Source organism: Nannobrachium achirus, assembly GCF_963921795.1.
Source record: "Nannobrachium achirus genome assembly, chromosome: 14".
Lineage (NCBI taxonomy): Eukaryota > Metazoa > Chordata > Actinopteri > Myctophiformes > Myctophidae > Nannobrachium > Nannobrachium achirus.
Window position 1 is genome coordinate 9965194 of NC_137821.1, and position 26272 is coordinate 9991465.

General features: G+C 42.7%; 1 protein-coding gene across 1 annotated transcript; it reads right to left on the bottom strand.

Moving 5' to 3' along the window:
• Window positions 1–23321: 23321 nt before the first annotated feature.
• On the bottom strand, window positions 23322–26010 carry vgf (VGF nerve growth factor inducible; the record flags this gene model as incomplete). Its single annotated transcript, XM_080741360.1, has 2 exons — window positions 23322–24895; window positions 25329–26010. 2 exons carry the CDS (start codon window positions 26008–26010, stop codon window positions 23322–23324), a joined length of 2256 nt encoding a protein of 751 aa, XP_080597486.1.
• Window positions 26011–26272: the final 262 nt, after the last annotated feature.

A 26272-nucleotide genomic window follows, 5' to 3' on the forward strand; every position in this document is an offset into this window, starting at 1 on the left:
TGTAAATGATAGAATTTTAAACCCCCAAGGCATCTTTCTTTGGTCTGCAGATCAGTCTTGGATCGCCTCCTAGCTGCCTCGATTGAGACGTTTTGGGATGCGACTGCGAACAGGGCTCGAATGAGCACCGTCCTAAATGGCCACGTGTCACATTTTAAAATCCAAGTGTTGGGTGGGGGGGGGGGGGGGGGTGAACTTACGGTAATGAACTCTGTCATTACCGTAAGTGTAACGCAAGGGATTTGAACCCTGATCTCCTGCGTGGGGCATCTTAACTGCTAGTCTAAAGGGGAATCTCCCGTGACCAGGGGAGAAATTGGGGTTATTGGTCTTCAGGCAGAAGCTCAGAGCTTTTTTTTTTTTTGCTTTTTTTTTTTTAATATATTTATTTCATGCTTTTTTGTGTGTGTGTGGGGATCATGTACTGTACTTGCTGAACTCTGAATGTTTATCACATGTATGGCGAGTAAGGGCTCAATGACATGTGTGATCTGTACTGTGCGATCTGTGATTGTTGCGTGTCGTGATGCTAAAGTCGGGTCTAATATGCCGACATGTAAAGAAAGCAAATAGCAAAAAAAGAAAAAGAGTGATTGAATGGGAGTAAAACCCATTTCAAGTATGCAAGTAGCCACAGCAAACTAAAGACTCATTTATGCTTCGTCAAACGACTACCGTACATCAAAAACGGCATTCTTTTGACTCAAAAAAAGAATGAGCTTTCAGTTGACAGTACTGTACGTAGTTTTCAATTAAGTAAAAATGGGCTTTAAGATTCTTCAGATAGTCCATGATGTACGTGCATGCATGCTAATACTTAAACGCTCACACATTCCTTGTTCATTTAACTTTTCCTAAGAAGTGCGTCCACGAGGGAACTACTTAACTTCATGCAAAAGGCAGTTTTAGGGTCTGAAAAAGAGTCAATTTTTCAACACAGCCTCGTCCTTTCCTGTAAACCTGCTGGAGAGGACACGGCTGGAAAACCACTTGTATGAAAAGGAGGATTTTCTTTTTACTTTTTATGTATTTTTATTTTTTTATTTTGAGGACCCAAAATTGACTCAAATGTATTTTGCTTTGTGCGATTGTGTCCTTGCCTGACTTCTGCTGCCCTTTCTTCAACTTTTATTTTGTTTTATTAGAGATAACATTTTAAATAGTCCCCATCCCCCCGACTTGTGTGTTATGAGTTTGAGTTTGTTTGTTCTTTAACCATTTATGCCCTAGAGAGTCTTCTTCTTCTTTATACTACAGATGGCGAAAATAGCCAATCTACAAGCATGTATGTTGGCTATCTTCGCTACATCTTTGAACAATGTGCCCAAAACAGGGATGCCAGGGTTAAATGTGGTTAAATCCCATGCCCCCCTTTGAGCACTTGCCTCCCTTCCTTTCTTCTTGTTCTGCTTAAAAAGAATAGTTCAAAATTGTACTTGAGATTCAGATGACTCGGTCTAAAGAGATCATTACACCCCAGGGCTATCTGATGAGTTGATACACTGGTAATCCTGTACTGTAGGTAATAATCTTTGATAAGGTCTTTGACCTGGTGGAAGGAAGGGAGGCAGAGTGGGAGGAGGACAGGGTGTGGGTTATAGCACTGTTTCCCAAACCGTGTCTCAATTTACAGTTACAATTTAGGCATTTAGCGGACGCTTTTAATCCAAAGTGACTTACAATAAGTCGCTCATGTCTCGGGACCCATGTTTGAGTTGCGGATACATTTATGGCTTGCAAGTAGGCCAACCTTTGGTTTGTTAGCTATACATTAAAAAAATATATATATTTCAAAATATAAGTAGTTAAACAAGTTTAAACAAAGAATCTCAACTTTTCATCAATTAAAAACATTTCATAAAAAAAAACATTTGTAGAAATACCAGATGCACAAGGTCACAACGCGATGTGAACCGATGCGTTGTGACCTTGTAGATCTGCTATTTTCACTAGTTTGGATCCCGGCCAAATGTCTAATTGCTCTTTTGGGTCTTGAGCTAAGCGGTTTGGGAACCACTGCTCCATGGCGCGCAGGCTAGCGGAGGCATGTTGAACACTGTTGTATGGTTTCTGTTCATCAAAAGGGACTCAATGTGTGAATGTAATTTTATAATGAAATTAAATACCATTTTAAAGTAAACGACCGTGTCCCGTGTCGATGTCTTTGACGACTGCTACTGTACAGCATATTGTTGTCGGATGGAAACCTGGCTTGTATGTCCAAAAGCGTTCGTTGTGTATTGATCGTTTTAAAAATTATTTAAACTAGTGAAAATAGCAGATCTACAAGCACACAACACCTCGAAAAAACTTACACATTTTAAACTTGGAGATGCGAGTTTTCTGCCCAGACGATAGGCTCTTGGTTTTTCATCGTTCAAGCTAAAGCTAAACGATGTGCTTTTTTAATTTCACAACCTATTGAGGCGTTTACCTTTTGAATGCTGTATCAAAGGCGTTTCTCTGAGGTTGGCAGCGGTAAATGGAATGAAGACAGAAATGTAAGGAGGAGAACAAAAGATGCTACTGTATGTGACTCTACCCATGTGTCTTTGAAGAGTTGCAGTGAAGTCCCACCTGCCCACAACTCCAGAGACAGACGGACAAAAAGAGATAAATAAAAGGTAAAGCAATAAAAGAAGAGCTGGTAGATGCTATGTGAACCGAGATTAGGAGAAAGAATTAGATAAGAAATGACTTTGAAACTTGGAAGGACCGGTCAATTATACCATCCACACAGAAGAATGAGTGGGCAGCCTAAATAGTTGCATTATTTCCTGCCGCCTTTATTATTTTGTAAAGATGTCATTGATTATTGTGTATTGTTAAAATCATATGGTTTTCCTTTAGGCCATTTTTTTATTTGGACATGGTTATTGGACTGATTGGAAGTGCACGCACACTCCCTGGGAAACGGCAGAACCTCTGCCCCAAATCTTTCACATCGGCCTGTTATAGCGCCACCAGGAGCCCAATTTTTGAAAACAATTCTCAAATCATTAACACAGATTCCCACTAGGTCCTGCCTTTTGTACCTTATGGTAGCGCTACAACACAGCCCACTTGCGTTTTGGCCAATTAGCCTACTCTTGAGTACATCATTTTCCCTAGATTTCATGGATTCTAGGCACCGGCCACTTTATTCCAGATTACATTTTCTTCAAAACACTTTTTGCTACTACTATAACTTATAATATGCCATATGTATAAACAGAACTTATATATCACTATAACGCCATACAGGTGTCATGTCTGTAATTACAGGTCAGAGATGTCAGGATTGTTTGTTTCTGATGCTTTTTTTCAAATGAATATGCACTTGGCAACAGACTCCCATCTAAACATATTTTGTGTTCGGGATCCCCAATAAGATTTGTGGTGTTAAAATGTTTCAATAACATTCCAACTGTTTCACGATTTTTTTTGTGTGTGAAAATGACAGATCTACAAGCTCGCAATGAGTCACATTGTGAGCTTGTAAATTTTCAAATGGCTGATGTATAGTGTTTAAACTGGTGTTAATTCACACCATTAACTCTCAATGTGGTAAATTCACACTAACAAATTCATCCTCGCACATCTGCTGCTTGATTTTATCTTGGTGTTCATGACCACACTGCACCTGTTGTCTTTATATTTTGTCATGTTTTACATGCTTCATTGGATTCATAAACCCATGACCTGATATAATAAAAATAATGACATTAAACAAATATAGAAAACAAGATGATTAGGACTGTCACGATTATGACATTTTACATGACGATTAATTGTCACTCAAATGATTGTTTTTGTCATTGACAATTACATTCCTGTTTGGCTTGTAGGCTTTGAAGTTGCACAAGGCAGATATGGCACATAACCTAAATATAGAAAGAAATTACTTGCATATTTGACTACTTGAAAACAAACCTTGATATTGGAAATAGCCGATCCACAAGCACTATTTCCACTATTTTTGAAAATGTTTGAAAATATGAAACATTTTCAACATGTAAACAATTGACAAAATAATTGCGACTATGTCAAATAATGGTGATTAGACGATTATGTAATAATTGTGACAGCCCTACAGATGATTATAAAAAAAGAAAGGTTAAACTATATGAATAAAGTGATAGAATTATTTATTCCACTCCATATACTGTTTTGTGATTCTGAAACATTGTATACATTAATGGCCAGTCTGCAGATGACAGGGTCTCTTTATGTACTGTGCTCATGGCTAACACACATTCAAGTGCAGTAGTAGATGATTATTGTTGTTATATGGTAACTGTTGTTTTTAGCAGTCTGTGGAGCATCCCACCCAAATAGCTACGTGTGCTGTGTGTGGAAATATGATTTCACGTGGACATGAGCGCGACAGTGACACGTTGGGAGTGACAATGTGTTTCTTGGTTTCTAAGAGGAAGTACAACAGTTTCGCTCCAAATGTGAGGTACTTCTCTCCTCATCAACAGGATGTTAAATACATTTGTTGCACTATAGGCTGTGTTTGTGTGGGCGAGTGTGGGCCTGCATGCTTTACAGAAGAGGAGAGTTGTCTTTTTCACCTCCAACACAAAGCCAGTCTGAAGGATCGAAAGTAACAGCTGAGGCACTCAAGAGGGTAGATACAAAAAAAAGGCTTAAATAGAACATGGTTTGAACAAATGTAAAAACAGCTTCCTCCATTAATCACCTGAACCCTATGGTGACCGGGGTTGGGTACCTCTGGTCTATACGCTGCCCCTTCCTTTTATCTCTCTACAACACGAAGCACTTTGTGAGCTTGTAGATGGGCAATATGTGTGATGGCTGAGCGGTTAGTGTCCATACCTAGGACTCCGGAGGTCACAGGTACGTTTCCCCGCTCCAGCTATCACTGCTCCCCTCCCCCTCGCGCTCCTTGTGGGCAGCACTGGGTTCAGCTGGGTTAAGACGAAAAAAGCAGCTGGGTTGGGCTGCAAATATCTGAATTTACCTCGCGGGAGGAGTAGGTATTGTAACTATTACTATTATTATTATTAATATTCTCCCAATGTTCACTCCAGAAGTCAAGGCTTCAATCAAGGCAAGACGAAACCGTAGAAACCATATCATATGAGATGTAACAAATAGTCCAACAATCTTGAATCTTTAATTTTGACAGGTGAAATGCCTGTTCAAGTATTTATAATGTGTCTTTACTTTTCTGCAAATTCAACTCTGAGAGGGTACAGATGGAACCGAATGGACCCTCACGGGTCATTCTCAGAGTTACAGACCTGTAAGGGGTCCCATTTGGACTCCTATGTGGTCCCCGGTCCCTAAGTTGAGAACCAGTGGCCGTGACCCCCAAAAAGAATCATATTTGAACTGGGGACCCCCCACCCTGACAAACACTTATGGACACACCCTGACACTTGCACTTGGCATAACATTTATTCTACAGATACATTTGTGAAAATATCCGATCTAAAAGCGTCAACACTTGCGTTGCGAGTGTTGACTGGTGATGTAAAATTACTTGAAAATCAGAACTATAATTGAACATGAAAAGTACAATATTTGCCTCTGAGATGGATTGTCAAATTAATATTTGGCTGCAGACCTCCATTTGAAAAGGTTTAGAGCCAGAGACCCCCATAATAAGAGAAGATTTGTGATTGTCTATTTTTAAAGTAAAAGTATCTCTAAATTGTACTTAAACAGAGTATTTGAGTAAATGTACTAAGTGTGTAAGTGAGTTTCCAGCTTTATCAGTATGTTTTTTTTTTTTTTTTTTTTAAGATTTGTTTTTGGGCTTTTTATGCCTTTATTTGATAGGACAGCAGGCCGACAAGAAATGGGGAGAGAGATGTGGAATGACATGTGGCAAAGGTCGTCCGGATTGGGAATCGAACCGGCGACGCCAGCAGGCATCATAGCCTAGTACTGTATGTGGTATGCGCCTTGACCACCAGGCCAGCGGGCGCCCCTATCAGTATGTGTTATAGAGCAGAAAACCACTGAATGTGTTGTGATTTTCCGAGTGCCACTGCCAATCATAGAGCCTGTAGGAACAACCATCAGCACAACCAGGTAAGTTACCTCATATCTACTGTGTCTCCCTGCTCCATCTCTACTATCAACCCATTAGATACACTGTGTCTCCCTGCTCCATCTCTACTATCAACCCATTAGATACACTGTGTCTCCCTGCTCCATCTCTACTATCAACCCATTAGATACACTGAGTCTCCCTGCTCCATCTCTACTATCACTCCATTAGATACACTGAGTCTCCCTGCTCCATCTCTACTATCACTCCATTAGATACACTGAGTCTCCCTGCTCCATCTCTACTATCAACCCATTAGATACACTGAGTCTCCCTGCTCCATCTCTACTATCACTCCATTAGATACACTGAGTCTCCCTGCTCCATCTCTACTATCACTCCATTAGATACACTGAGTCTCCCTGCTCCATCTCTACTATCACTCCATTAGATACACTGTGTCTCCCTGCTCCATCTCTACTATCACTCCATTAGATACACTGTGTCTCCCTGCTCCATCTCTACTATCACTCCATTAGATACACTGTGTCTCCCTGCTCCATCTCTACTATCAACCCATTAGATACACTGTGTCTCCCTGCTCCATCTCTACTATCACTCCATTAGATACACTGAGTCTCCCTGCTCCATCTCTACTATCACTCCATTAGATACACTGAGTCTCCCTGCTCCATCTCTACTATCACTCCATTCGATACACTGAGTCTCCCTGCTCCATCTCTACTATCACTCCATTAGATACTCTCCCTGCTCCATCTCTACTATCACTCCATTAGATACACTGAGTCTCCCTGCTCCATCTCTACTATCACTCCATTAGATACACTGTGTCTCCCTGCTCCATCTCTACTATCAACCCATTAGATACACTGTGTCTCCCTGCTCCATCTCTACTATCACTCCATTAGATACACTGTGTCTCCCTGCTCCATCTCTACTATCACTCCATTAGATACACTGTGTCTCCCTGCTCCATCTCTACTATCACTCCATTAGATACACTGTGTCTCCCTGCTCCATCTCTACTATCACTCCATTAGATACACTGTGTCTCCCTGCTCCATCTCTACTATCACTCCATTAGATACACTGTGTCTCCCTGCTCCATCTCTACTATCACTCCATTAGATACTCTCCCTGCTCCATCTCTACTATCACTCCATTAGATACGTACTCCCACCATACATTACTATTGTATCCAACATTATAAATGAATTGCTGATCCTTTTTATACATGGAGATCCTCACTTCCTCTGATGATCCTCTGTTAGCCGCAGTGAATCGGAAGTAATAAACTCCTTTTACTGGAGCGTGAAAAACACCTAAAAAAGGACACACGAAAAAATACGTTTTACAAGTGAGCTTGTAGATCAGATATATTAGAAGAATACTTGACACAGCAGAGTTAAACCACAACAACAACCACACCACGGGGTCTTATGAAGTACTGTCAACCTCCTAGACACATGAAAACCAGAAAAGGTACAAAACTATGGCACCACCTCTTTAAGGCCCATTCCCACCACTGGGCCAGATAACAGATAAAAAAAAATCTCCTTTGTCCAGATAAAAAAATCTCTCTTTCTCCATTCAAGTGGATGGTAAAACAAATATCTGTGACAGATATCTTTTTATCTTTCTTACCATCCACTTGAATGGAGATTTTCTTTTATCAGGAGAAAGAAATATGGTTGTTTGATAATGTTCTGAGCAGTGAGTAATACAATATAGAGCCTGAGCGCCAAGATCAAACATAATATGCACACTTGTATTTGTTTGCATTACATAAAGTGCATACATTGTTTTCGATCTGTCTGAGCTTTGTATAGTGTAGTTCACTGGCTTCCTTTAAAACTGTCCCCCAGTCAGTCAGTCTGTCAGTGTGTCTGTCACATCACACTTTTGCCCTACTCATATCTCCTCCACCGCTGCCCCTATCCATGCCAAACTTTGCACACACACACACACTCCTTGGCTGCCAAACCACAACCTCCACACTCATTTCTCACATGGCCCTCTTCTAGCGCCACCATGAGGCCGATTCTTGCGAAACACATTTATGGACACTGCTCCTACAGATTTTGCCCTAAAATCAGGCAAATTGGATGTCAAATCAAAACCTTTTTTTGCTAAATAAGTGTGTGCTTCTGTAGTACGCAGGCTTTTGTCAATACATGTGTACAGTACAGGTGGGAGCAGTGTACGTTTGTATGCATGTACTGTACATGTGTGTGCGCATCTATTTCCGCATCAGTGTACACGTTTATGCACATGTGTGCGTTTATGAGCTGGTTACATGTGCATGCAGCCGTACATTGATATGGTGGTGACATCTGTTAAATGACGGTGTGTGTGTGTGTGTGTGTGTGTGTGTGTGTGTGTGTGTGTGTGTGTGTGTGTGTGTGTGTGTGTGTGTGTGTGTGTGTGTGTGTGTGTGTGTGTGTGTGTGTGTGTGGGGCGGGGTGTTCTGCAGTATAGCTGGCTGGCTGCATGCTGATGCTGGTGAGTGAGTCACCCACCCAGCGCCACGTGACATCATGAATCACTGCACCCCCACCCGTCTCCCCACACCACCACCCATCTCGCCCCCTCCCTCCATCTCGTCCCATCTACTCTTTGCTTATCATCGTTTTCGGGCAGAGACCTCGTATCTCCAAGTTTCAAATTTGCGCGTTCTTTCGCAAAGCAAAGCCCCGCTTCATCATGCAAGGCCGTCGCACAAAAGTAGAGAAAGCAGCAGATCTACAAGCACACAACGCCTCGCACCGTGCTTGTAGTTCGGCTGTTTTCACTAGTTTAAATCATTTTTAAAATGATAAATGCAAAACGAACAGTTTTCGACATGGAAGGTTTTCATCGGACGACGACGTTATATCTGTCTTTTTCTTCTCCACCCTTATCTGTCTGTCTGTCTGTCTGCCTGTCTGTCTCTCTGTTTCTTTCTGTCTATCTCTCGCTCTCTGTGTCTGTCTGTCTGTCTGTCTGTCTGTCTGTCTGTCTGTCTGTCTGTCTCTCTCTCTCTCTCTCTCTCTCTCTCTCTCTCTCTCTCTCAGGCGGCTTCCAACTCTCTTCACCTCTCTTTCACTTGTGTTCTTGCCACTCCTAATTACCCCCAATCTATTTTGGTACAGCTGCCATCATTGGGTCATTTTAACGCAACGCAGTAACATAGGGCATGGTTGGGCGGTTGCACAGAAGTTTAACTCTTATCTATGAGGCCGGATTCTGCCACTGCTTTTCAATGGGAGTCATTTTGCAGGAATCCACAAATGGCACTCCATTCCCATTGACCAGCATTGGCAGAATCTGCCCTCATAAGTAGAATTAAACTTCCATGTGACCGTGTCCTTAAGTCTGTTTCACTGGGCGTGTGTGTGCGTGCAGGGGCGTCTGAATTACATCAGACAAAAATCGTGGGATAAAAATTAAAATAAAGAAAATAAGCATTGAAAACTCAAGGTAATACATCAAATGCATAGCAATAGTAATCTAGTATTTGACGACAATGGGACAGAAAACCTGATCTTTTGTTTCAACTCACATGTTGCATGATTTGTTTGCTAAAAAACATTATATATAAATGCATCATGTACGTATCAACTGAAACCCAGAGGTGACATCGTGGACAGGGAGCATTGTCATACGATGATAATAATCATTTATTACCTTGTCCTGCAAAATATCTGATCTTTGGGAACCGTATAGGCCAGGGGTCTTTAACGTTTTCAGGCCAAGGACCCCTTAGTCGTGAGAGAGAGATGAAGCAGGGACCCCCACAACCATTATCATAGATTCCATATAGTGTAATTGTTTGACAGCACAATCATCAGGGTATTTTGGATTCATGTCAATTTGTGTTTCCAGATATTTAACCACTTGAACCGTCAATACTTAATAAACTTGACCTTTCACTGTACTTAGTCAGCTCTTACACCAAAGCTCTTTACTGAAAATAGCCGATCTACAAGCTCACAACGCCTCACAGCAACTTTGAGGACTCTGAGTTAATTTTATGTTCATTTTATTCATGTATTTATTTCAAAGTTTATTTATTTTTGAGAACCACTGTTCTATTCCGAACCACTGTTCTAAATCCTAACCGTTTTCAGGAAAGAGTTGCTAAATACATATTCCTAAAATCTAAAATTGACTCAGATGCCTTCCCCGGATCCTGACGGGTTAAACACAACTCAAGTCTAAAAGAGCTGCAGACCTCAGCCTTTATAGTGCATGACGTCAACTTTTAGAAATCATCCAAAGGGATTAAAGTGCTCCGGTTTAATGTCATTCTTGAGCCGATTCCAGGACCAGGGGAGCATTAAAACCTAAAAGCCACATCCTCCCAAACTCTGGACGAGGTACTTTGACAACAATTTTGGTTGTCAAAGTAAAAAGGAACCTGGAACGCCTATGCGTTCTTATACCTTTCAATCCAGGAAAGCATCTGTGTCATTTTGTTAGCTACAGTGGTGTAAAGTAACTAAGTACATGTACTTAAAGCTATACTGTGTAAGTTGCTAAACTAGTGGTCAGTCGCGGTATTGCTTTTTTTGGCCGTTTTTCGCCCGGAGTCGCCGCGGACCACTGCCGCGGACCACCGGAGCGGTGCCGCAAACCACCGCGACCGATACGAATTTTAAGATTTGTTTTATAAAAAAAGTTACATAGTATAACTTTAAGTACTGTACTCAACTCTTTGAGTGCCTATCCCGAACTAGTTCGGGATATTCGGGATCAAAAACAATTTTTTATTTGCTATTTTACTTACCCCGAGCAGCTTGGAGCAACGTGGGTGGTCCCGGCTCGCCCAGCGCTCACCAACGAGAGACGCTAGATGCTCCGACGATTTATTCCATTGAAAATGGTTTAAAATAAAGTTTAGACCTCCCCCAATGTTCACCCAATGTTCATTGTAGGCGGCGCGACGTATTCCAGGGTGCCTATCCCGAACTAGTCCGGGATATTTAATGAAATGGAATAAAATGATAAGAGGCCTTCTGAAGCCTGGCCTGATTTTTCTAGCTACTAGCCGAAAGCTAGCAACGTCCCGGCCGGACGTTATTTGCGAACGAAATCGCCAATCTCCGCCTAATCCAATGAAAGACCACATCTTTGAAGGCTTATATCTCTGGATTGTGTCTTTAGGGAAGCGGCGCAAGGTTTATTTACGGCGAAATCGCCCAAAAATGATCTTTTAGATGACAAAATGGGAATAGCCATTCTGTTAGCATTATCATCCGGGAACTTTCCATGACGTGCATGAACGTGAGCACGTGAGGTCCTGGAAGGTGAGGTCCTGGAAGCTAAAGCGCTCGCCTATGAGAGATACCCTGGCATTCTATGGCCCCTAGAGGGCGCTGGCACCAAATGAGTTAAGTACACTTTTGAGTTTTTTTGTACTTTACTTGAGTAATTCCAATATCCAATACTTTTACTGCTACTGCACTACATCTCGGATCCAAATATTCTACATTTATTTCAACACTTTAGTTACTAGTTACTTTGTAGATTTTGATGATTGATGATTATTACAAAACATACATTAACCACTTCAGCCGTATAAACATTTTGGCCATTTGAAAATAGCCAATCTACAAGCTCACAATGCGTCGTGATACGACACATTGTGAGCTTCTAGATCTGCTATTTTCAAAATATTTGTATACATTTGATAACTTGAAATGGGACATTCTGCACAATGAGTACTTTTACTTTTGTTTGTAAATGTTTTTTTTTTAAATATTATATTTATTAAGCTTTTGACATCTTGTAGGACATGGTATGTTGACAAATACATCCGCTTACATAAGTTTTATATTTTTCTCCCCCCCTCCCACCCTTATTTACTGGTACATAAAGCAAATAGAGAAATAAAAAAAAATAAAAAATGTAAATACATAAGTAAAGATGCAGTACAAACAGAAAATAAAATAAAAATAGTAATAATATTAGTAATAATAAATAGAAAAATATAATGGTAGTAATAGTAAAATAATAAGCCAAAAAATAAGTAAATACAGTGCAATACATCTTTTCACAGAAATAAAAAGCATTTATTGTTAGGTTCTATGAGCTGTACTCAAGTAAATGTTGAATACCGTACATCTACATTGCAGTACACGCACGACTGCACAGCCAGCCACACATGACTCCAACACCACCATCGAGTATGCGGATGACACTGTAGCGATGGGTTGAATCGTCAACAGTAAGGAGTCTCCCTACAGCAGGGGTCTTCAACAGGGGGTCCGGGACCCCTAGGGTCCTCAGAGTTACTACAGGGGGTCCTCCTAATCTTTTGTGTGATAGAAGCTTTTTTCTCCTTTATGTTAACCACTTGAACCATAGCGTCCATATTCGGAGAACTTTAGCCAAAAATAGCCGATCTCACAACCCCTCGCAGCGAGCTTGTAGATCGGCTATTTTTGGCAAAGAGGTTTGGTGTAGAGGGGAAAAAGAGCAGACTAAGTACAGTGTGGAAGGTCAAGTTCATTAAGTATTGACGGTTCAAGTGGTTAAATATCGGAAAACACAAATTTACATGAATCCAAAATACACTGATGATTGTGCTGTCAAATGATGAAACTATAGGCCTATGGCATCTTTGGGTTGTGTCGGATCCCTGCTTCATCTCTCTCTCAACTAAGGGGTCCTTGGCCTGAAAACGTTGAAGACCCCTAAAGGTTTTGAGCACTTCCTCCACCACTGCTGTGCTTACACATGTACGACACTGTTTGCAACATGATGCCGCTTAATGAGGTCGTCTGACTCCCGTCATCCTTTTGATCTCCTTATCCTGATAAGCCAGCGGGGTTTGTGTATGACAACAGCAGGTCTAGCAGAACCATTCCTTGGGGTAATTGGTCTCGCTAAACCTCTGAGAAGAGGTACCCCTAATCTCATGTTTATCCTTCCAGCATCTAGTCTAAGCCTCGGATGCAAGGGGTTAGATGTGTACAAATCTCATCAAAGATAGGAAGATAATAACATGTGATCCTATAGCGCCAAAAGCTGTTGTTACTGAGCTTTCTTCTCAATGTCTATTGGGCAGTGGTAAAAAAAAAGAAGAACAAAAAAAAAATTGGTGAAAGTATCAATAATGCTATGTAGAAATACTCTGTTAGGGCACGGTCATTTGAAATACTGTATTATGTATTCTACCTACCTCTCCTGTTGAGATTGGCACATTTCCTGGGGCAAGCTGCCCAGATCACACATGTCACACGTGTCTAATAATGTTTTCACTCTCAAAGAGTGCCTGCAATGTAATGCATTTGAAACTACATTGCAGTGCACATCATGAGGTGATCACTGCTTGCCTCTTGTGAATGGTTTTATTTTTATTTTTGTTTATTTTCTGTTTATTTTGTTGCTGGTATGAGGGCAGGATGGATTCTGCCAATGCATTGCAATGGGAATGGGGGGAATTTGGGGGGATTATTTTTGCACAGTCCGCAAATGGCAGCAAACCACTCCATTCCCATTGACAGAATCCGCCCTCATACGTATAATAAAAGACAACGACCATGCCCTTACAAGTAAAAGTCTGGAATTCAAATGTATTTAATTAGTAAAAGTAAAAGTACAAAATGGTATCAAAATGTACTTAAAGTGGTCCTGCCACGCCCCGAAATTATAATAGTATGATACAGTAGGATACAGTAGGTCACGTGGTCTTTTTTAAAACGGTCTGAAATCTCTGAATCAAATGATCCCATCCCCCGTAGCGCAGCCCCCTCCACTCGGAGGAGTAGAGAGACAGACAGGAGACAGCCTGGTCAGCAGATATGGGATTTATGGCTATTTGAAGTGAGCTGGATCTCTGAAATTGAGTACTTTTCCCACCACTGTTCATTAGAAAGGAACGGCTCCCTACTGTGAACCGAATCATATCGTTCATTTCAAAGAGCCGTTCAAAAGACTTGATTCGTTCGCGAACGTCACATCAGCACGCAGTTCGAGGATGAGTTCGAGCGCAGCTGCCCAACTCAGTGAAAACATTGTGTTTTCCATTTCAATGAATAAACATAAACAAGCATATTCCCATGAACAATGGGGAAGTAACAACCAGTAACCACCGGAAATATAATTTTTATAGATTTATATATAAATGTGTGTCTTTAGCTGGTTAGCTTTAGTGCTAGCCCAGCTAGCTAGCCCTGTGGGAGCAGAGAAGTTGTGAGGGCTGTGACTGAGAGCGAGCCTGCGGGCGATGGGAAGAAAATGTACATTGTGCAGACATACAGTAAGTAACAGTCAATTAATTAATTTGATTGGCTTATCGTGCATTCCCACAATGACATCAAACAAATATTAACTTGTTTTTAATATAATTTCTTAAGGTGACAGTAACCCTTAAGGTGGCATAACCCCTTTAAAGGACCAAAAGTAGACCAACAGCATCATTTTGTTCTGTTGCTGTTGGTAGTCATGGCTGCCAGTTCCCACCTGATGTCATGTGGGAGTTCAGACTCATCCAGACCATAGTGAATAACTGATAGCTTGCATAATGTCTTCAGGCTAGGACTTAAAGGGATATTCCACTTTCAAAAAAACTTTTGGTCATTGTATGGTCTAATCAGGCTTGTATGAACACCCTGAACAGTTTTTAATTTGCTTCATTCAGTATTTAGATATTTGATGTAAATGTTACCAGGCCCAACACGCCCAGGCCCTCTCCACATACACACCCATTGTAACTTCAAACTCCATTTTAACCATGATAGATTCATTAAAAACACCCATTATTTTTTCTGGTGACTCATAATACCCTCCTAATACGTGAGCAGACCGTGTTTTTTCAATAACCTTTTTCTTTTATTTTTAATAATTCTTTGGGAAAATGGAAAACATTAAATACAATAATATTTTATTGAAAATAAATGAAAAAAGTTATTGAAAAAACACGGTCTGCTCACGTATTAGGAGGGTATTATGAGTCACCAGAAAAAATAATGGGTGTTTTTAATGAATCTATCATGGTTAAAATGGAGTTTGAAGTTACAATGGGTGTGTATGTGGAAAGGGCCTGGGCGTGTTGGGCCTGGTAACATTTACATCAAATATCTAAATACTGAATGAAGCAAATTAAAAACTGTTCAGGGTGTTCATACAAGCCTGATTAGACCATACAATGACCAAAAGTTTTTTTGAAAGTGGAATATCCCTTTAAATCTAAGATGTACAGGTCATCATTCAATCCTCCAAAGATGATGATACGATCTCCCACCATGCAACAGCACATCCCATGCATCTCACAGGGAGCTTTCCCCTTGGTCTCAACCTGTTTCCAGGAAAAGGTCTCTGGACTGAAATTCCACAGATCATTGAAGTACTGGTTCCCATTCCCGCCACCAAATACGTACAGCTCTCCATTGTAGGAAAAGGCTGAATGACTTGAACGTTCTTCTGGGAGAAGCTGTGCTGAAAGGGTCTTCAGCCAGCAGTTGGTCTCTGTGTCAAACACAGTGTTGTTGTTTAAGTTTCCCTGTCTCCCCCAGCCCCCAAATACAAACATTTGTGTTCCAATGATGGTGGCAGAGTGACAGTGGGAAGCAGGTGTGCCTCTGGTGTTAATTAAAGACCAGACCATTATGGTGGTGTCCAACCTGTAGATGTCTTTAGTATATACAGTCAGCCGGGTGAATCCTCCATACACATACATGACCTTCTCCAGGACACAGGCTGAGTGGTACCTCCTTTCTCCTGGAATAGACCCACAAATATTGGGTTTGAACCAGCTGTGGGTGTCGACGTCAAAGGCATAAAGAACGTTGCAGTAAGGATATCCTCCTCCCCAGATGTAGACTATTTCTTCTACCAGCACAGCTGTGTGGCCCTGGCGCCCGGAGGGAACCTCAATGGAACTTTGACCTCTTCCATTTGTCACTGGGGGCAACTTCCTCCAACGCAAAGACACTGTGTTGAAGATGTGGACTTCAATCTGATTGTTGACTCCTCCAAATGAGTACAGCGTGTGTCCGACTACCACAGCAGCACGCCTGCAATCCTTAGGTTCTCCTTTCAGATGTATCGTCCAGTGAAACATTTCACACTCCAGCGCAACACATTTAGAGGATAAGTTGTTAAAAGACAGTTTAATTAGTAAGACGCCATTAGTTGTTGAATGACATTTGGTTTATTGGACGTTTACTTTTAAAGACAAGTACGTTGGTTGTGATGTCACATGCGTGATGATGTAATTATGTAGTATATTTGGAATTTAGATCCAAAGCCCTGGTGGATCCCAGTCAACGAAGGAAGAGGGTTTAAGTGGCTAGACTGTCATGATTACACCCACACACAATGTGAATATTATGAAGCGTTGAAGTGACTTAACACCTGAGGCAGATTATATCTTCTAAATGCTAACAGTTTTCTGAAAAACATTATGTTGCTATATGAGTGGTGCTCAAACCAAAATTATAATTCTCACGATTTGTCAAAAATAGCAGACCTAAAAGCTCATTCGCGGCACAAAATGACACACTGATATTAGGGATGGGTATCGTTCACCTTTGAATCGATACGATACCTTTTTCGATACCTGGGAATTGATACGATACCCTTTTCGATAGCATTTTCGTTGCTTTTTATTTAAGTTTAACAGCGGTAGAGCAGAGGTGATGATGATCACACAGTGTGGCGGAGCGGAGAGTATAGACGTTGGATAATCATCATAATAATAAACATTATAGGCTATTGTCGGCTATTTTCCACAGTAACGAGTGTAGCCTACTAAAGCAGTCATTAAACTCTCAGTAGCCCAACTGTTACAGATGCAACCGGCCAGGGGTGCGTTCCAGAGTATCGAAACGAGGTATCGTTCGTTTTTACGTGAACCCATACCCGATAGTATCGACGTCATGCAATCGATACCATTAAAAGTATCGCAGACGATACCCATCCCTACACACTATGAGGTGCGGCAGTGGCATAGGGTCACGTAGGAAATCGGACCAATTCCCCGGCAGCTTGTTCTGACCAGCCATCTTCCGTTGTATCCCTTGCCTCTTCTGACTTATTTTCCAGTTTTCATGCTTAAAAAGGTGCTCATGTCTACCTCTGTGTTGCATGGCTATACAGGGGTTGACACTAAGGTCTCTGAGGCACTTGCCTGTCGGGCAAGTATACAGGTCATGTTCTACTTGCCCGAAGGTTATGCTCACTTATGATAGGTAAGAGTTTAATTACCGCTTAATTTAACACTTATTTCTTTACTTTCTGGGGTTGTGCGATAACAAAAAAATGAATTCCTCAATACCTCCAAATACGAAAAACCTATGATTATATATGTCTATGGTTTCACACTTGTTACATTCCACAGACCAGACACGTTCAAGTGTTTAGACAGATATCTTGTTTTGTGTTTATAGACAGTTGCGTCTCAAATGATCACTTGTCCGGTCGGGCAACCTGAAAGCCAACTTCATCTGCCCAGACGTTTTATTTACCTGCCGGGGGCAGGTGGGCAAGCCTTAGTGTCAATGCCTGCTATATATACTGTAATCAGGAGGAAGCTTTCAACATCCGTCAACAACTATCTTTCGACATTGAGATGTGCCCTGCCTGCTTGCTCTTGGGCGTCTTGAGGTAGTGAGTTCTATTTGATGGACTGGTGTGTCTGATGTGGTCCAATATTAAGGTACTTGTTGTACTGATCTCCACCCACTGATTCCACAGTGCAGACTGTGTTAACCACTGACTAACCACTGTTATATAATGACACATGACACTTATGTACGTAAGTCAAACGTTTAGTCAAAAAGATGCTGTGTAATATATATTCCAGCATAGTGTTGGCCGCCATCTTTAAATTGTCCAGTTTGAGGGCTTAGCAGCCATTTCTGAGCTGGGCATACAGCAGATTTGGATTAAGTACACTTTAATACCCCTAGAAAACATGTGTGTATATATATATATATATATATGATTTGCCTTCAGCACTTTAAATAAGCACTTTTTCTGAAATCGTGCCTAGTCTAGGTGGAGTAAAAGTACAATATGTGCCTCTGAGATTTAGTCGAGTAGGAGTAAAAGTACAGAAAATTGGAAATACCCCAGTAAAATTGTAAGTACAATACTTGAGTAAATGTACTTAGTTACTTTAAACCACTGCTAGGCTTAATGTTGCTTAAAATTATGCCAGCAGAAAAGGGTGAGGCTTAGTATACATTTTGTATACACTTACAGTAGCTACTGTCTAATTGTCAACTGCACACAGTAGCTATGATTTGAATTTAAAACAACTTTAAAACAACAGACAATCTACAAGCTCACAACATGTAAAGCGTTGTCGTGAGCTTGTAGATATGCTATTTTCGAATAGTAATTATTATTATGTTGTGGTCTATAATGACATGCCCAAAATAGTGATGCCAGGGTTAAAGGGGTTAAATGTGCTGAAAGGAATAATTACCATTTTTATGTAAGTAAAAGTGTCAATACTGCAATGTAGAAATACTCTAATGCTGCATTCACACTGAGAGAAGCCAAGCTAATGGTTTGCTTGGTAATTCAATGTATTCTCTATGCAAACCAGCTTTAAAAATGTCCAAGCTTTTTTTCCAGCTTGGAAATTTTAAAAGCTTGTTTGCATAGAGAATACATTGAATTACCAAGCAAACCATTAGCTTGGCTTTTCTGTATGTGAATGAGGCATAAGACTAAGTAAAAGTCCGTAATTCAAAATGTACTTGAGTAAAAGTAGGAAAGTGTTGGCATCAAAATGTACTTAAAGTACCAAAAGTAAAAAGTACATTTTTTTAAATAGCCTAGGTATACAATAGGACTAAAATGGTTAATGTAGGTTTTGTAATATTATAATTTATATCTGCAAAGTAACTAGTAGTAGTGGAGTAAAAGTACAATATTTGCCTTTGAGATGTAGTGGAGTTCGAAGTAAAAGTATTGGAAATTGGAAATACTCAAGTAAATTACAAATACCTCAAAATTGTACTTAAGTACGGCACTTAAGTAAATGTACTTAGTTACTTAACACCACTGATAATTACAAACACTGATAATTACAACATCCACAAAATAACTCACAAGAAGAGCATTTTTCTTAATAAAAATAGTTGACTTTATTTGTTTCTCTCTGTGTAGCAAAACTAGTCATTGGACATGCGGCATATTTACAGTACATCCTGCAGACGCATGTGTTCTATCAACGTACCATACTTTAACAACAAAGTACATCTAGAAAGACCATTGGACGACATTTTTCTCATTACAAGACTCAAACGGGGACTCTGCGGCAGGTGCGCTAACGTCATTGTTTCCGTTATCTTTTCGATTTTTTTTTAATACTTTTTTCGGGATGCTTTGTTCAAAGTCTTCGGAAGAAGCAAGTACATTTTAGATGCAAGAATACAGATAAACGTGCAGACACTTCCCTCCCCCCGTTCTCCTCTCATGATTGCCATTTTTAACTCTCAGTCTCACCCCATTCTTTCACTATAAAAAACAAAGTTCTATCAAAAATGAGAAAATGCTTTTGCTTTTATTCCCCTTCCTCCTCCCTCCATTCCTCCATTAGCTCCGTTTCGTAGGAACAAAAAGCAGTCGCTCGACAAACTAACGAGCTAACGAGTCGATCGCCAACGCATCGCGCTGCATTGTGATCTTGTCGATCGGCTTGTCGATCTACACATTTCCGGACATAAAACATACAAGACTATACCGCGTAGGCTTTGTTTGAACACGTCATCAGACTTTCAATAATGTGTCTTCAGTGACAGTGAAAACGTCATCAAAAGTTTTACATTCAATGTTACATATTCATAAACAACCTCCCCAAGCTAATTTCACCAGTGTGACCTTGCATTGGAATTATAGTCTCACCACGAGATTGTCGGTGCCATCGTTTTGTTTTGGTGTGGGAAATGCGGATGTTTTGCAGTGAAAGACCTCCATTTGTAACTTTGCGAGTGTACACATTTAACAGTTGTACTCTCAAATGAAGAGATGAATTAACAATGAAAAATATTATTTTTTTCCTTTTTTTTAAAGATTCAGAACACTTAGCCATGAGCTTGAGTTGACAATATTAATACGATTTGAACATAAATTCCAAATGCCGCATGTTTGAAACAAAAGGGAAGATTAGCTTATTGGTTGATTTCTTTCCTGAATTTGACTCCTGATCAAAGATGGATACCGATGTAAAGAATGGAAATTACACTCTGCTCAGCCCCTACTTTCCTTTCAACGTCACAAATGAATAAGGTCGATATAATCAATCACATCACAGCAGTAGAGTCATTTTGACAGTGGAATCTCGGGGCCTTCGGCCATTTCAAGTCCATTTCAGTTTGTGTTGAATACCACAGAGCTTTTTTTTTATAATGTCCTCTTTATGGTTCAAAACAGTCAGCGGTTCTCAAAGTGTGGTCCAGGGACCCCCGGGGGGTCCTTGAGGGTGAACTAGGGAGTCCCATCCCAGCTAAATGATTGATAGTTAGAAACCAAATGGACCCTTTACAGATCTGTAACTCCAGAGGTGGTCTGTAGTCTAATGTATACGAAGCTGGGGGTCTTTGAAATGGAAAGGTTTTGAGAACCATTGGTTTTAAAACAGTCAATATTCAGAAATAAAACGATTCTAGAAATGAACCGATTCGATGTGTTCGCCGATAACTGAAGACTTATAGAATGCTTTACAGAGAAAATGCTCCCAACAATAAGGCAACGACATTTCAAAACAACTGCATCCAAGTATGGAATGTCTACGCATCACATTTACAATTGTTGTCTAGAAATATATATATAAAAAAAAAAAATCGAATATGACAATAAAGGATGACCATGCGGTATAAAAGCCAAGACAACATTGTAATGTAAATTATAATAGAGGGACACACTGTATGGTGAGTAATGATACGTGGGAAAAACGTATATCGTCGTTGTCCGATGAAAACCTTGTATGTCCAAAACCGTTCGTTTCGCATTTGTCATTTTAAAAATGATTTAAACTAGTGAAAACAGCCGATCTACAATCGGCTGTTTTCACTACTTTTGAGCGACAGCCTTGTATGATGAAGCAGTGACGATATGGAAATAAAAACACTGATCTTAAATCTCGATGGGTCTTGGTTCAAATTGTATGGGACATTCTTCCACTCTGATCTCACAAATGCTGAGTTCTTACGATTCTTACGATTTCTCAAAAATGTTTAAAAATAGCAGATGTCCAAGCTCACATTCTTGTGGGATCTTGTAGATCTGCTATTTTCAAAAAAAATATTATACAATGTATGCATTTGAAAACTGGGAAATTCTGCACAATGAGTACTTCCAACTTTTGGTACTTTAAGTATATTTTGACACCAATACTTTTGTACTTTTACGCAAGTACAGTTTGAATTCCGGACTTACGTAAAACATATTTTTCCACCACTGCCAGTTGGTTTGACTCTGTGGAAGAAAGCGCCGGACTGTGAAGAATCCCATACACATTCTGACCCAGCGAATGCACCATGGCAACAAGGTAATTGGAGTTATGCAAAGGAATGAGTCATCCAGACCTTTATAGTTGCACTGTAGCCTTCCTTCACAGCCCTTTGTATGAAACATGTTTTTTTTTTCTGTTCCCCCCACGTAATATTTCATTATAAAGAGCTTTGGCGGACACACTAATAATGAGTATTATATGAAAAGGTGCAATAGTTCAAAAATATATATATATATTTTTTGCTAGTTAGTTTTCTACAAACAACAATGTGTCATTGAAATGATAGCACTATACAAACCTCCCTGCCCTTTTAAAAACATGAGATGATAATAAGGCTTGGCTTTTACCATCCGGTCTCAAAATGTTTTACCAAAGCTTGAATGCCTTGTCATTTTGGCTCGAACATTTAACGCCAGTTACTGTATGATTGTTGACCGTTTCTGGATTTGAAATTGGTCTGTTTTGAATATTTGTGGGGAAACAATTGCGAATAATTTCACCAAGACCGTTTGGTTTAGGCACCCCTTAAGCACTTCGATCAAGCATTTTGAAACCAACTGAAATCCATTTTCGCCTGAAAACCTTCTCAGGCCTTTCTCTTCATGCGAGTGAATGACAGATTCTTAAAGCATGTTGTACGCAATAGGTAAGCGTAGAACTGCTATGTTCTATGCTCTAGTCTCACTCAACGTAGTATAACGGCTCTTTGACAGCACAGGCAACCACCAGTTTAACTATCTACCACAGGGGTCTTCAACGTTTTCAGGCCAAGGACCCCTTAGTTGAGAGAGAGAGATGAAGCAGGGACCCCCACAACCTTTTCATTCCATATAGTTTCATTGTTTGACAGCACGATCATCAGTGTATTTTGTCAATTCGTGTTTTCAGATATTTAACCACTTGAACTGTCAATAATTAATAAACTTGACCTTTCACTGTACTTAGTCTGCTCTTTTTTCCCCCTCTACACCAAAGCTCTTTGCCGAAAATAGCCGATCTACAAGCTTCGAGGCGTTGTGAGCTTGTAGATCGGCTATGTTTGTTTAAAGTTCTCAGAATATGGACGCTAGGATTCAAGTGGTTAATATAAAAAAAGTTTCTATCGCACAAAGATTTGGAGGACCCCCTGTAGTGACTCTGAGAACTCCCTAGGGATCCCGGACCCCCTGTTGAAGACCCCTGATCTACCATTGCAGGCATATGAGAATGTCCAAACATGGCAAAGGAGAAGGCCATTACGCTGGGTGGTCCAATGAAAGGTTCTATTATGGGATGTAAACCGTGTCATGTCTCTCTGGAAAGCGCCTTCAGTCCCTTCGGAGGGGAGACATGCGTTGTTCGTCCCGTTTCCTGCTCTTCCAACCCCCGGTCTCATTTGAATCAAAGAGCAAGAACAAAAAACAAGCAAGTCTTCACTCTGCATAAATGTTCTTCACGTCAAACTGTACATCATGAATGGACCAAGAACACATGGAAATACACGGGGAGAACCTGAATCAAATGGTCCACCGAAAGACGAACTGACGCTAAAACAAAAACCTAACAAAATCTGAATGAAAGTCTTTCGATCTCCGCTCTCCTCCCACACACCTCATTCGGTCTCTCTTTTGAACCACTGTTTCGCAACGTCCGGTCCGTGGGCCCACCAGGGGGTCCAAATGGACCCTCGTGGGGTCTGTAACTCTGAGAGCGTATGAACGGAACCCTACAGTGTAGTTTGGGGTCCCAAAGATAACAAAAAATAAATACAAATAAATAAATAAAGGTTCCGGTTGTACACTCTCAGTGCTACAGACCTGGAACCAGCTATTGAGAAACAGCACTTTTTAAACGATCCCTCCTTCACTGGACCATCTGCGGCCGCTTCATGAGGATCTGCTGAATGTAGCTGTCCAGGCGGTCGTCATCGCCGTCGTCGCTGCCGCCTGCCTGGTTCCCTCTCTGGCCACCGTAGTAATCATCGGCCCTGGTCATGGCGGGCGCCGGGGGCCGGTAGTAGAACCCGCTCCGCCGGCGGGGAGGAGGAGCGACTCCGGCCAGCCGCGGAGGCGAGCGCAGCTTGGGGAACGACGGGTAGACGTAGTCGGCGTAGTAGGGGTTTCGCCGAAGAAGACTCGCCGGGGTCACCCGCCAGTTGCGGAAGCGCCGCTTCGGGGAATAACCATAGTCGTAGGCCGCCGCCGAGCGGCCCAGGAGGTCGTCGTAGGGGGCGTAGTAGCGCGGTTTGGCCTTTTGAGGAGGAGGAGGGAAGTAGATAGGATAGTAGCCGCGGTAGGGTTTCTGTTGGTAGTAGGACGCGTAGGGGGAGTAAGGCGCGTAACTGGCCCGAAAGGACGTCTGCGGCTTGAGCCAGAAGTCCTGAGCGCTTGACAGAGGCTTCCGGGGTTTGGTCCAGAAGTCCTCGGTGGCCAGCGACGATTTGGCGGGCGGTTTCTCCAGGAACCAGGCCTTCAGGGGGTTGGCAGCCAGAGAGTCTTGCTTGGACGACGGCAAAATGCCGTTGACGGACGCCGAGGAGGACGACTGGGAGGACAACGGGGGCATCAGGGGGCGCTGGCGAGGGGGAGGCGACGACGCCATCTCGGGCGCCACATCCTTCTTCTTCTTCTTCTCCACGTCGCTGATGATGTCCACGACGTCGTCGGCGGGAAGGTGCAGCTTGCTGGAGATCTCGATCAGCTTGTCGATGGTCTGGGGGTCGATGTCGTCGTCCTCGTCCGTCGTCGCCTCCTCCTGCTCCTCGTCGGAGCGCTTGTCCTCGGCCGCGTTGTTGGACCGGGACGGGGAGTGATGCCTCCCGCCGGGCGGCGCGTACCTCCCGTTGCCGCCGGCGTTCTGCTTGACCATGTACCGGAGGAGCATGTCGGAGGCGATGTCGGCCAGCTTCTCCTCCTCCGCCTTGGCCCTCTGCGCCTCGGCGGCCTGACGCCGCACCTCCTCCTGCTCGGCTTTGGCCCTCGCCTCCTCTTCTGCGGGGCTCAGCACCTCCTCCTCTTCCTCCTCGTCCTCCTCGTCCCCTTCCTCCGCTCCCTCTGGCTCGTCCTCTTCCATCACGTCGTTCTCCGGCGGCGGAGGGGGCGGGCTCTCGTTGGCGCCGTCGCCGAGGCCGTTGTCGTCTTGAAAGTCGTCCATGAAGTTGCCTCCCCTGAACGTGGGGACGTGCATGGCCTTCTGCGTCTCCTCCTGCCATTTCATCTTCTTCTTGGACATGGCCAGGTCGCCCCCTTTGTGCGCGGGCAGGACCTCGTTGTAGGTCTCCCTCTCGCCGACCTGGGAGTCTCGTTCCCGCTTGGTGGCGCCGCTGTAGCTCTGGAACTTCTTCATCATCCTCTCCAGGTTCTGCACCTCCTCCGGGCTCAGCTGTTCCTCCTCCTCCTCCTCTCCGCCGCTGTCACTTTTCCGCGGGCTGCCTGGAGCTAGGGAAGGGACGATAAGTGATGTTATCGTTTATCATGATAAAAAACAATTGCGATAATCGTATTGTGGAGATTTAATTTATCGTGATATCGTCCTCCGTCATGCACTGGGATCAATTCTCCTTTTATTTGCCGAGCTGCATATTCGATACCACTTAAACCCTCTATAATATAATATATGTACTTGATACAGTCTTTTTTAACTCTATCAAATGTCTTTACCAAAAAATAGCCGATCTACAAGCTCACAACGCGCCGCGTTGTGACGCGTTGCAATGCGTTGTGACGTGTTGTGAGCTTGTAGATCGGCTATTTTTGGGAAAATGTTCCGCCCCAGGATAATGGATTTTGATCATCGCGATAATATCGGAAATCATGATTTCTTTTGTCTCAATAATCGTGATGTGAAATGTTCATATGGTACCATCCCTACCTGGAGCCCCTAGCTCCTCCTCCTCCCCTGCTCTCCCGTCGGAGGCTTGCTTGGCTTTCACCGCCACCGTCTGGCTAGTGGTGCGGCTCGTCACTCTCTCCGTCATCCTCTCCTCCTCCTCGCGCGCCCTCTTCCTCTCCTCCTCCTCGGCTCTCTCCCGCTCCTCTCTCCCCTGCGCTGCCGCCGCGGCCATCACCAGCTCCAGCTCGTGCCGCCCATCGCGGTTCGCTCTCTCGGCTGCTCTCGCTGCCTCTCCCTTCTCCTCCTCCTCCACCTGTGTCGGCTCCGCGGTGGGCTCCGCTCTCTCCCCCTCCGTCCCCTCCCGCCGTACCCCGTCCGTCCTCCTCTCTGCCTGCTTGGGCTTGTTCAGCGCCTCCAGCAAGACCGCCGCCAGCGTCTTGGGATCCACGTCTTTGAAGAGCTCATCCTCGTCCTCTTCCTCCTCTCCTGCCGTCGTCGCCCCTCCTTTCGGTAAGGAGCTCGAGTCGTCGCTCCGCCTCTCCCCGTCCCCTGCTACCGGGGTCGCTAGCTCTCCCGTGGGAGAGGCAGCCCTGTGACGGCTGCTGCCGCCGCCGAATCCGGGGGCGTTGATGGGGATCGGCGTGGAGAGGGGAAGGCAGGACGCCACGACCAGGAGGACCAAGAGCGTGAGGGCACTTGAGGCGTCGCGGTACCCGAGCATGGTCGCTCAGGACGGGGTGGGGGGGACGCACAGCTGGTGGCAGGGGGTGGTGGAGAGGGAGACAACTGGAGGAAAACTAAACAAAGAGAGGAAAACATGTCAAAGAAGCCTTTTAAGCCTATAGAAATAATAAGAAACATATGCTTTTAACCACTTCTTTTTCAAAATGTAAAATGTAAAAACAAGGGGTTTCTATTATTTTTTATGTTCTGAAAACTGTCGTTGTTGGGTGGAAACCGTTTTGTATTTATCATTTTAAAAA